Source organism: Orycteropus afer, unplaced genomic scaffold (assembly GCF_000298275.1).
Source record: "Orycteropus afer afer isolate SDZICR_OR568_19922 unplaced genomic scaffold, OryAfe1.0 scaffold00207, whole genome shotgun sequence".
NCBI classification, from domain to species: domain Eukaryota; kingdom Metazoa; phylum Chordata; class Mammalia; order Tubulidentata; family Orycteropodidae; genus Orycteropus; species Orycteropus afer.
In genome coordinates this window covers 1,542,965-1,555,747 of record NW_006921794.1, presented here as the reverse complement: position 1 = coordinate 1,555,747, position 12,783 = coordinate 1,542,965, and the positions used below count along the sequence as shown (strand labels likewise).

Genomic DNA, 12,783 nt, shown 5'->3' with positions numbered 1-12,783 from the left:
CACATGAACCTTAGGCTTTCTTTATTTTGTCTGATCTTTTTTCTGATTGATCCCTTTCCAAACAATTATTCAGGTATTTGCCTTTAATCTCCCTAATTCTGTCTTCCATTGATTCAATTCTGTTCCTTTGCCCATTCAATGTCTTATCTATTTCTGAAAATTTAGTATTAATCTTCTGGATTTCTATGTGTAGATTTTATATCATTTCGAATTTTTCATTTATTTTGTCATTTTGTTCTTGTATTGTCTTTCAAAATTGTTCTAGGGTTTTTTCTGTGTTTTTCTTGATCTGTCTCTCAAGTTGTTGAAGATACCTAAATATAATTCTTTTGAATTCCTTATCAGGGAGTTCCAATGTTGCATCTTCCTCAGGGATGTGTTTTGGGTCTGTATCCTAGTCCTTTGTTTTTCCTGCTTTATCTTGCTTTTTTATGTGGACTGTGATGCTCTGTTGCCTGAGGTTTTTGTGTTTATATTTAATTGGTGATTGTATATTGGAGTGACTTGCCCACGATTTTCATTTTCTTTATTTTGTTTGTATGTTATCAATCCAAGCAGGATACTGTACTCCTCTATTCATTAGTTGACAGCACTTACACACTCACCACATGTCTCCTTCCCTGTTGTCAGCCTCTCGTATATCCCTGCTGACCTTGGCAAACAGAGCCCATTCTTAGATCCCTGGAATCTGAATGAGAATGCTGTCACATTAAAATCCAAAATGGCTGCCACTTGTACACGTTCAAAATGGCTGCGCCCTCAGGCACTTTAAATATGCAAAATGGCTGCTGCATGTAAACAATCAAAATGGCTGCGCCCTCCAGACAGCAGAAAGTTCATAGCTCAGGTTGTCTCCCTCCTTACTGTTTCCCTTCCTAGTCATGGGGCACCAGCACAGTTGTCCTAGCAGCCCTTGGTGACCGGGGTTGATCTTTAGGTCAATTCTCAGGTCCCAACACCACTTGGAAATATTCAGGCTGTTGGTCCCATCAGAGTAGCTGACAGTCCTTAGCTCTGACCCTCTCTGTACTCACTGTTTTTGTTCAGGTTTTTCCACTAGTTGGTTCTTAATCCACTTCTGCATTGTTCCTTTCAAAGCTCAGGGCTCCAGGATTATCTTCTGTATCTCTGTCAATTGGTTTTTCTTTTCTTTGTTGAAGAGGGTCTGTGTCACTTGTCTGCCTATTCCTCTATCTTACCAGAAGTCATGCTGGGTTTTTACTTGGTTAGTTGTTTGGTTGTTTTAATAACACAGCCCACACTTCAGGGTTCAAACAAAAAGACTAGAGATCATCACTTTGTGGCCTCAGTTATATCACTTGGGTGCTATGATGGGAGGCTATTTCAGATTAGACCCACAAAAAAGGAATAATATCGGAGACATACATCACTAGAAACTTGGGAGCAGAGTGGTGCTTAACAGAGTTGTGTTTTTGGTTTGGTTTTGTTCTTTTTACAGTCGTTGTAAAAGTCTGACTTTACAGATCTGACTCATGGTGCAAAAAGGGCAAGGAGGCCACATGTTCTGATCTCCTCTAATCCCACAAGAGGAAGGCAGAATTGCCATCAATAGCCCAAGGCCTATTACTGCAAGGCCAGACATGCTGCTTCCCTCCAGCTCTTTCACCAACTGTTCCTCCCAAAGCACCACCACCTCTCTCGGGTTCAAATTCGCTGCAGTGGCCACACAGAACTCACAGATTATGAGGTTTATTAGGGAAGCACCAGGCTACAATTCAAGTTCAGGAAAAAATGCTCAGTCTCTCTCCCAGCCCACCGTCTCTCAGCCAAATCTTTCACAGTCTCTCCCCCAGCAGTGCATGTCCCTTGGTGTCTTAATGCGTGTCTCTTGAGTCTCTTTCCCAGCAGCACATATCTCTTTTAGGAGCGCGTGTCTCTTTTATCAGCACGTGTCTGTTTCAGCAGCACATCTTCCTCAACAGGCAGTCAGAGAAAATTCTGCCTCTAGGAGGCCTCCTTTTGAGCCTGGCAGAGTGGCCAAACTAGCCAATCACAGCATCAAAACTCTAAGCACCTAAGAGAGAGTGGGAACTTCCCAGAACATTGTTTTGTGCCACTCCCAACAGAAATACTCCAGGTGGACAACTTTAGCAATCAGGAGCTCCCCAGTTGCTCATAGCAAATCCCACCTTGGAGTTCACAAAGACTTATGGCTAGAAAAGCCACGCTAAGTAATTTACTACACTGCACATGGTAACCTGTTATGTGTCACAGTAGAATTGTGCTGTGTAGGGTTTTCGGTGCTGATTTTTCTGAAGTGGAACACTAGGCCTTTCTTTGGAGGGGCCCCTGGGTGGGCTTGAACCATTTGTCTTTCAGTTAGCAGCTGAGCACCCTTTGTGCCACCTGGGCGCTCCAAAAAGAGATCTAGGGAGCCATAAAGATTAAAAGCACTTTTTTGACATCTCCTATATCAGACTCTGCCTTGACTAATGAAAAAAAATGGATATTCTGCTCCCCTTGATGCCTAATAAATAGGGGTGTGCACCCATGTCACCTGGGTAGTTTTGCTAAACTACAGATTTCATCTGAAATTATCCATACTTTTCCCCAAATCAAGATCTTGATTCGTAAGTCCGGTTTGGAGCTTGTCTGGATTGATTCTAGTACACACAAGAAGTTAATGACCAGTGCTCTTGGAAGGGGCGGTCCCCAGTTTACTGTTCGAAATATGGGAGTATCTTTACTCCTAAAATAGTCACTTAAGATTCATGACTTATGTTGCCGTATTGCACATTTAACTTGTCAAAGTGAATTATTTCCTTCTAGAAAAAAAGAATGACAAAAGCAACATGCATAATTTAAGAGTTGGATATAAGTTTTATGAGATGAGATAGAAGAGATTTATTAAGACTGAGCAGTTGGCAACCTCAGGTATAGAAAAACCTAGCTTTAAAAAGGCACGTAATTATACCTGATACAGCTGTAACAAAAGTCAGCTTATAGTCCCGTAATTATATAGTAACTATAGACAATAAAAAATTTTATGGCACAATTAAACTGTTTTTTCTGCTTTCTAATAAAAGCTTCTCACTACATCTGAATATTTATTTCAATTAGGGCAGTTTAGGATTAATCACTGAAAGTAAAGCAGTAAATATTGGAAGAGGGTAGATGTGACCAGTTCACTATAAAGAACTTTAGATTAGAAATAAGTGCTTCGTATAAGTTGTTGGGCATTTAAAATTACCATAGAAGGTTGCAGAATTAAATATATGAAAGTTAAAACAAGTAACTGTCTTGAATAGTTGATGTGGTTGTCTCAACCACAGATGGCATGATGACTCTTCAGTGCTATCCAGGAACTCTGATACCCTTAACTTTGGTAAGTCTTCTGCCATTTTATACTGCTGTTTGGGTCAGTTTAGATGCAATGCAATTAAGGGAAGTCTCTGTTCCACAGTTGGCCCCTGGCCTTGTTCTGACTGATGGTGTTGAGCTTCTCCATCATCTCTTTCTACAGATGTAGTTGGTTTGATTCCTGTGTATTCCATCTGATGAGGTCCATGTATATAGTCACTGTTTATGGTGAAAAAAAAAAAGGTATTCACAATGAATAAGTTGTTAGTCTTGCAAAATTCTATCATGTTTCTGGAGGCGTTTCCGTCACCAGGGCTGTATTTTACAACTACTAATCCTTCCAGGGAGTCTAGTATTTCCTAATTTGAGGTTTCATATTCTCTTAGTCTCTTCTAAAGAGTAGGTCATTTTCATTAATCCCATTTTGTTGGTTTTCTAGGCAGTGACTGTTTCATTGGTAAAATGCCTCCTTTTCTGACTTCAGCTCATGTTACTTTAGTCTGTGAATCACACTTCCATGAGAAATATATGCACTTATAGGCTAAATATATAAATACATATATAATTTCTATCATTGCTAAGAAGAATGTGATGCTGACATTTGCTGTGCTTTGACTGTGTGGCAAGCACTCTGCCAAATGTTGTACCTGGCTTATCTCACTAATTCACACCACAAACAGGCAGAGCTGCCAGTGACTGCTTCATTCCCCACTTAGTAGAAATCATAAGTGATGAACTTGGATATCTGGCTGAGGAGATTTCTAAGCAAGATCTTAAAGGAGCTGTGTGATTTCTCCTTGCTGTTTATAGTAAAATTAATATAGGAAAGAAAAGAGATGAACTTAAAGATGAACTGTGCAAATTGAAAACAAAGCTTACAGTTTTGGAAAATTCTGTTGTACAAAGTAAAGTCAGGTGTCCCAGAATGATCACCAAGGACATGGCTATACAGTCTTTTGTTAAAGAGGTTAAACTCATGACTGATGATGAATCTAACCAACTTCTAGGGCAGAAAACCCATCTGTTTAGACTGAAGGGGACAGAGAAAGACTGAAAGGAGAATGCTGTCTGCCTCTTGGAATTTTACAGGCAGAAAATAGGCCAGAGGAGCTACATCTAAGAAAAGAAAAGGACCATTCCTGGAGGGGCTCAGAGATGAGCATAACTGTTGGAAGGAGCACAGAAAGCAGAGCTGCCTCATTTCCAAAGGGTGGGGCCACCGCTTGTAGGGTCTCCATTTAGATGACAAACTGTCTTTGAAATCTGGATTGCAAGTTGCCAGTTTTCATAGTACAATGGTGGAGCGGGCACAAGGTAGATATCTCTATTACCACTGGGAGAAATTGGAGGGAAAGAAGGGATAATGGACACCAAGCAAGTCCAAAAGCAGACAATTTACATTAACTGTCAAGGTCTGAAAACAATCCTCTGTTCTCTGAGCGTAGCTGGACAATGGCCTCCTCCCTGAAGACTATGGGTGTTGGCCATGCCCTTCTGGGTGGAAGTCCCTTGGCCTTGCAGTTCAGCTCCGCCTTCCAGGCCCTCTGGGATGGGAGCTCTACTCCCTTGCCTTTAGGCAGCCTTATTCTCCTAGTCTATCTGAGTGGCAACCCCACCCCCTTGACCTTGGCAGTCTAGAGGCTTAGAGAGCCCAGAAACATGTCCACAGTCAGTCTGACTCCAGGGTTTCTAAATCACTCTGCTATTAGCATATGATTTCCAATTGGGAAATTATAGACTAGCAGTTCCCAGTGATTTATCTCTCTTTAGAAGCGTCTCTCCTTTTTTTAGTTCTGAAAATGTGGAAAAGTGTCTTTAGAACACTGATTCTCAAACTTGACTGGATTTTGGAATCATCTGAGAGTTTTAAGAAAATACTGGTATCTGGGTCCCACCGCCAGAAGTTTTGAGTTAATTGGTCTGGAGCATGGCCTGGGCATCTGGATTTTGAAAAATCTCCCCAGGTGAATCTAATATGCAGAGGTGTTTGCGATCTCCTGCTTTGGAACAATGCACAAGTTGTAAGTCCTAAATTCCCATCCTTCTGTTGGTAATGTTTCTACTGCAGAGCTACTACATATTTACTTTAAAACTACATACAACCCCTACCCCCTACCAAAAGAAAAAAAAAAAGAAGAAGAAGAACAAAATCAGGAATCCCTTCTCAGAAATATAACCAGTGCAGTATTTGGCCATGTATCTTTTTTTTTTTTAAATTCCTGTGTAAGTTTCCTTTTAATTCTTAATTATAAAGTCCATCTTTTATGTAATTTTATATATTTAATGCGAGATTGTCTAATATGTTTTATGTATGTATAGCCTTTTCCAGATTGAGAAATTCTTGATTCTTATGCATACATCATAGTGTTGCTGGATTCATTCTTATAAGCCATTAACTCCTAAAGTGGAAGAATACCCCAATTAATAGAGAGTTTTATATATTACCTGAGGTAGCATTTAAGAAACTGACTTAAATGTCTCTGTTTTGGAGCTCTGTCTTGGCTAGCACTTTTTTAGACAATACTCTTGGTACACTTACTTGTCTCTCTTATAGACTGTCAAGGCAAAGCCTACATGATCTTCTTGGGCTTTGGCATACAGTAACATGCTTAGCATATGTTTGGATGGATGGACAGAGAGATGGTTATGTTCCCAGGGTATGAGGTGGGAGTAGTAATTATAATTTTGGGGAAAAAAATTACTGAAGTAAGTTCAGATGTGCCTGAAAAAAATTTTTTAGGAATGTTGGGGTAGGTATGGATAACATTGAGAAGAATGGAAATTCCCAAACACTTGATTGTACTCATGAGGAACCTGTACCTTGACTAGGAGGCTGTCCTTCAAACAGAACAAGGGGAACACTGTGTGGTTTAAAATCAGGAAGGGAGTGTGTCAGGGTTGTATCCTTTCCCCATACTTATTCAATCTATATGCTGAGCAAATAATCCGAGAAGGTGGATTATATGAAGAAAAATATGGCATCAGGATTGGAGGAAGAATCATTAACAATCTGAGATATGTTGATGATACAACTTTGCTTGCTGAAAGTGAGGATGACTTGAGGCACTTACTGATAAAGATTGAGGAACACAGTTTTCAGTATGGATTACATCTCAATATAAAGAAGACAAAAATCCTCACAACTAGACCAATGTGCAGCATCACGATAAATGGAGAAAAGATTGAGGTTGTCAAAGAATTCATATTGCTTGGTTCTACAATCGAGGCCAATGGAAGCAGCAGTCAGGACATTAGACGACATGTAGCACTGGGCAGGTCGGCTGCGAAGGAACTCTTTCAAGTGCTGAGGAGCAAAGATGTCTCCTTGAGGACTAAGGTATACCTGACACAAGCCATGATATTTCCAATAGCCTCGTATGCATGTGAGAGCTGGATAGTGAATAAGGAAGACCGAAGAAGAGTGGATGCTTTTAAGTTGTGGTGCTGGTGAAGAATGCTGAAGGTACCATGGACTGCCAAAAGAACTAACAGATCTGTCCTGGAGGAAGTGTGGCTGAGATGCTCCTTGGAAGCGAGGATGGCCTGACGTAGTCTCACCTACTTTGGTCATATTGTCAGAGGGGACCATTCCCTGGAGAAGGATGTCATGTTTGGTAAGGTGGATGGTCGATGAAAGAGGGGAAGGCCCTCGACAAGATGGATTGACATGGTGGCTGCGAAAATGGGCTCAAGTATAGCAAGGATCATGGAGCTGGCACAGGATCAGGCGGTGTTTTGTTCTGCTGTACATGGGGTCGCTGTGAGTTGGAAACAGCTTGACAGTACCTAACAACAAGAACAGTTGGGGTAGTGGGGAGAGAGAGTAAGACCAGGGTTGAGTTAAGGACAAAGGCCAGGGAAGAGTATAGGAAGGGAAGCTTCAGATCCTTCAAGGAAATTTAAAAGTCTTCTAGTTCCAGAAATTTCCTGGGTTTGACTCCTGACAGGATCAGATAGTCTTCCCTGGGGAATATGTAGTCTCCCCATCTCCGTATGGTGAGGTGATCATATCCTTCCATCTTCGCCTACCCTACCCTCTCATCAGTGTAAAAAGGCTGATTCATATATACTTTCAGGGTTCTACAGAGTAAGACCCAAATGATTGTAGGGGCTTTGCTGCTCCCAAAATAATGGGGTTCAGTTTAGGGTATATAACTAGAGTCTGTCAGTCAACAATTGTGACTCTCATATCTTTTCCTACAAGGTTTGAAATGAGAAAGAATTTAAGCAAGGGGGAGGTGGAACTCACAGCATTAAATCCTGATGAGGGGTTATCCCGGGGAGAAAGAGTCAATTTTGGGAATGTTGCAGGTGTGCTGAGTAGGCCAGGCTTGTCTTCAGGCAGGCCCAGACAACTCTGGACTGCCCTGTGAGGTATTTTTGGTACTGCAGCCCTGAAGCCAGATGTACTGCATCACATGAGTTAGGAAGCCTTCTTTTTTATATACTGACATCTTAAAATTTTATAATCAGTAGTTTTCATAATAAGGCCTACAGACAAAATAATTTTATTTATAATTTCTTTATAAAGACAAAATTATGTTATGACCTTTACTTATTTATTATGTCTATTTAAAAAGTATTAAAAATAAAAAATTGCCGATTTATATGTTTCACTTCATCAGCATATAAGGTCCATGCATTGTTACATTGGTGAAATCTTTTCAAATCCAGGCTTTTGTGTAGCTCCAACAACTATAAGAAAAATGAGAAACTGTGTCTCTAGCCTTCTTACTCCCCTTCTTATTGAATTCACAGTGACTTTTAAAGAACGTAAAGGCATTAAATATAGTTAAATCCATCAGTCATGCTTTACTTAGAATTCAACAACGAATAAAATTAAAGAATGAGACAGCAAGCTTGGTTTATTTATCTGAATAATACTTGTCTACTGTGAAATCATAATGAAAGAGGGAATCCTTATAGTTCCATCAGATAGAACTGTTCAAAATAAAGACTAGCAGCAGAGTTTGTCCAGATAGGATCAGTGAGTCCAGTGTAACCTGGAGATTGCTGGAGCACTGTGCCAGTCGTTGGAGCCAGGAGTGTATTATGATTTAATGGCGCCTCTCTGCTGCACCTGATGAGCTGTCCTGGAAAAACAGTTTGAAGCAATAAAGCATCCATTTGGCTTCTAAGTAATGAGGGAAGCAATGCTCTTTGCATTAACTATTTATTTCAGGAAGAGAGGTGAGTAACTGTTAATAAGCTTTATCAAGAGAGGGTAGTGGAAAACAGAAGAAAGTGCAAAAATGAGATTCTCTTCCATTTCATACTAAATTAAAAAATACCCAAAGCTAACTGGTTGGTGCTCCTCTTCCATGTGACTTTTGACGGCTGTCAGATATATTAAAAGCCTCTTGGTTTGAGGAAGGACTGTGTAGCCCAAACCAACAATGAAGGAGAAGAGGCAGTGACTGGTGAGTAGCTAATAGCGGGCTGATCTCTCTATAATTTTGAAACCCTGGATTTATTTTCTAAGGTGAAGAGTAGTGATTTAGGTTTACTGGTTTTCTCCTTTCAGGGGAGTAATCCTTTTTTTTTTTTTTTTCTTTTCCTCTTGAGATGATTATTGCTTTTTATTTTATTTCATTGTGAAATCTGCTTTATAATGCAGTATAGCATAATACGTTTATAATGCGATCGAGAGGTTTGTAACCTGAGAAAGTAAGAGCTGTTTATATAAATAAATGTGTAATTTATTATTTGGAAATCGCCTCTAGGTAGGAATGGAACAGTTTGCTCCTCTTCCACAAGTAAATAAATGGCCTCTTCTTTGTGGTAAATAGGATTTAACAATGTCAGGATTATAACCAGAATATTCTATTCACATATAAATAGGGGCTTCTTTCGAGTCATTTCAGAATCTCATTTTAAAGTGTTTTTGATGCTATAATAGCATGAAGTTTTCATTTCACTTGCTTTACGGTTCTTAATAAAATTAATTTGCCTATTTTAGTGGCAGGAAGAAAGATGAAAGTAACAATTTATTTCTTTCCCGAAAGCCAGGTAAAGGGCTTTTATGCTAATTTTTTCTCCTTGCTTTTACTAAAAAGGAGTAGAGTGGAATTCTACACAATGGGAAAAAATCCTGCACATAGGTCAGATTGAAACAGGCAGTGGAAGTTATATGGAAATCCAGTGTTATTTAACTAGTTACAGAATAATCTTCAGATAGTAGTAAGCAAGGTATGAAGTCATTTAATATTGCATTCCTTTGGTTCTCCATTTAAAAAAAAAATTTCCATTTCAAAAATATGTGTTAATTCTAAGCTTCCTCTGAATTATTTTGAAGTGTATTCAAAATCGATTTTTAAAACATGTTCCATGAAATAAGAAGATATTATTTATTTGGGCTCCTACTCTTTGGTAAAGGGATTGACTAGTCTGATAGTATATAGCAACAGAATGGAAGACAAAGTAAAGTCTTCTTAGACTTCAGGAGGAAGACTGTTTGTTTCCTAGACCACATTATATCATACACGGAAAATAAAACCTATTTTTGTTTACAGAGAATTTCACTTTCTTCCCTATGGGCGTAAGGACTCATAGGTTAGCAAGTGGAATTTCTACAATTAGGGTTTGTAATACTTTCTCTCATTGGTTATTAACAGTCATTAAATTAAATTGTCCTTTTCAGATAATCACGCCATTCAGAAGGCTAATGCTATGCGCTGACAACAGGAAGGAGATGGAGGATTGGATCAGCTGCCTGAAGTCCGTGCAGACCAGAGAACCTTATGAGGTAAAGGGTGTCTCTTACGTCATCTCATGTTCTTAGAGAATATTAGCCAAAGAAATAAAGCTACAGTGTGTAAAAACACATATGTGTAGACTCATTCAGAAACTTGTTTAAACCTCATCTTGAAATTTCCTATTTAAAACAAAGTGCTTTACTTGTAAATATCATGAATTTGAAAATGTTATTATAATTGTATACATTGTAAACAGTTACAGGTCTGTATTCTTATCCTCTCCTTTGGCAAATTTGTGCTAATTTCTCATTTCTAGGTGGCCCAGTTTAACGTAGAACATTTCTCAGGGATGCATAACTGGTACGCCTGCTCTCATGCCCGACCCACCTTCTGTAATGTCTGCAGGGAGAGTCTCTCTGGAGTCACGTCCCATGGTCTCTCCTGTGAAGGTATGGTGGCAGCCAGCATCTCTCCTCCCAACACCAAACATACTGTGAATGCACCACCATTGTTTACAGAACAGCATGCATCATAAGAGCACTTTTATCTTGGGTGGAAACAGTAGCCAGGAATAGCACAGGTGTAACACTGTTTTAACTTTTGTTCAAGCTTCAAGTCTGAGCTCTGCACATGCAGGATTAACTTGAGATATTGTTTTGCACAGGGAAAGATAATGTAAAATCATTTGAAAGGAAATGTGGCCCAAAATGTAGCATTTCACTCCTGTAGGCTAGAAACTACTGTCTAAAGTACTGTTTTTTAATTTTTTTTTCATATTTTTTCATTATTCTAGTGTTCTTTATTTTGTTCTGATTGATTACAAAGAACAAGATATATGTATGTATGCTTTTCGGCAGAATCTTTGACTGTTACATTAACATTGTTTAAAACACTGGCTTCTTTTACTTCATTTTTGTTTAACTTAAACAGATGCCATCCTTTTTAATTTCTTTAATGTTTTATGAAAAATAAGACCTGAGCTGGTTTTATTACAGAATTTGTACATTATTTTCATTTTAAGACTAGTGACCACCAAAAGAAAATACATTAATAATTACCAAGAGATAACTCATAACTTATTTAGATTTATTTAATTTTATACCTCAGTAATCATACCAGTGTGTTCTCCTTTTCAAATTATATATAATACTGTTGTTGTTATGTGCCGTCGAGTTGGACCCGACTCATAGCGACCCCTCCTTGGGTTGCCGAGGCAGTACCACTATGGAAGTAGATTGCCCCATCTTCCTTCCGAGGAGTGGCTGGTGGGTTTGAACCTCCAGTCTTCTGGTTAGCAGTCAAGTGCCTTAGGCACTGTGATACCAGAGCTCCCTATATAATACTAGTACCATTTTTTCTCTAATACAAAAAATTTTCTTAAGTAATACCGACTATAACTTTATTATAGATTAATAATAAAGTAGTAATAGTGCCATAGTATTTGTTGTTGTTGTTATGTGCTGTTGAGTCAGACCCAACTCATAGCAACCCCTCCTTGGGTTTCCAAGGTGGTATCGCTACGGAAGTAGATTGCCCAACCTTCCTTCTGAGGAGTGGCTGGTGGGCTTGAACTGCCAGCCTTCTGGTTAGCAGTCAAGTAGTTTTCAGTAGATTCTAAATGATAAAATCTGGGATTTATCATTATTACATCTGTTTAATCTGATAATAGTTTAGAATAGGAATCTTTGTGAAAGTGCTAAATGGCACTGAATTGTATACTTTAAAATGTTTATTTTATGTAAATTTCACCTCAAAAAAAAAAGCAAGAATAGTGAAATCCTTTGGGTTCAAATTCTATGTCCACCTTTACAGACTAGGCCAAATAACCAGGCCAAATAGTTTAATTCTTTTTTATTTTTATTTCCTCATCTTTAAAATGGGGATAATAATTATTTCTTTTTCATACGGTCACTATGAAAATTAAATGAAAGAATATATGCAGTAAAATTTCATTTCTAGTCAGATAAATTGTAGGCATTTGTAACTGTTGTCTGTAAGAAATTTATCAAGTAAATAGTTCCAGAGTGCATCATGGCCTGGTTCATAATAATTAATTAAAACAAAGCTTTGGAGGAAGCATTGAACATACTGTAGATTAAAGAATGATTGCAAGCAAAGATAAGAGTTGCTGTTAGGAACTTTAGTAACCTAAAAGGACTCTTGAAGATCTAGATAAGTCCCCCAGGTCTCTAGTACCAAGCAGCGTGTTATGTGTTGGAGATCTTCTTACTATTATTGCCTATTAGTCTCTCATCCTAGAATACTACTCAAGATACCAGACCTGAGATGATCTGTGGTACTCTTCTAATTTGAGACTTACCATAGTTAAATGTGTTTAATTACTTGGGAATTGAGTTAATTATGGAATGACTGAATATTTTTCTAAGCATTTTAGAAGAAAAATGAAAATTGTATTAGCTGATGAAAATAATAAACTTTAGTCTTGAAATAAATTTGCTATATTCTTTTGTAAATAATGGTGTCTTCCTGACTTTTTTTTTTTTTTTTTGAAGTCTCAGTATTGGAGTTTTACATTGTATATTTTGAAGATTATGGATTAGCATTCAATTTCTCTGCTGGTGAAATTTTTAAATCTGCAGCATCTTGGCCATTAGTATTTTAGAACCATGGCAGAAGGTCTTATGAATATAAAAAGTTGTGTTTTTATTTAATAAAAATACTGTTTATTCAGAATTTTTTATAGCATAGTGGCTAAGGCACTTGACTGCTAACCAGAAGGCTGGCGGTTCAAACCCACCAGCCACTC

General features: G+C 38.4%; 1 protein-coding gene across 1 annotated transcript in view; it reads left to right on the top strand.

The window, feature by feature from the left end:
* Positions 1 to 12,783, top strand: part of DGKH (diacylglycerol kinase eta) — a 314,831-nt gene that overhangs the window by 187,698 nt on the left and 114,350 nt on the right. The window contains exons 4-5 of the mRNA XM_007948176.1: positions 9,962 to 10,066; positions 10,333 to 10,465. Of these exons, the coding sequence (XP_007946367.1) occupies positions 9,962 to 10,066; positions 10,333 to 10,465 (238 nt within the window). The remainder of the gene's footprint in view (positions 1 to 9,961; positions 10,067 to 10,332; positions 10,466 to 12,783) is intronic.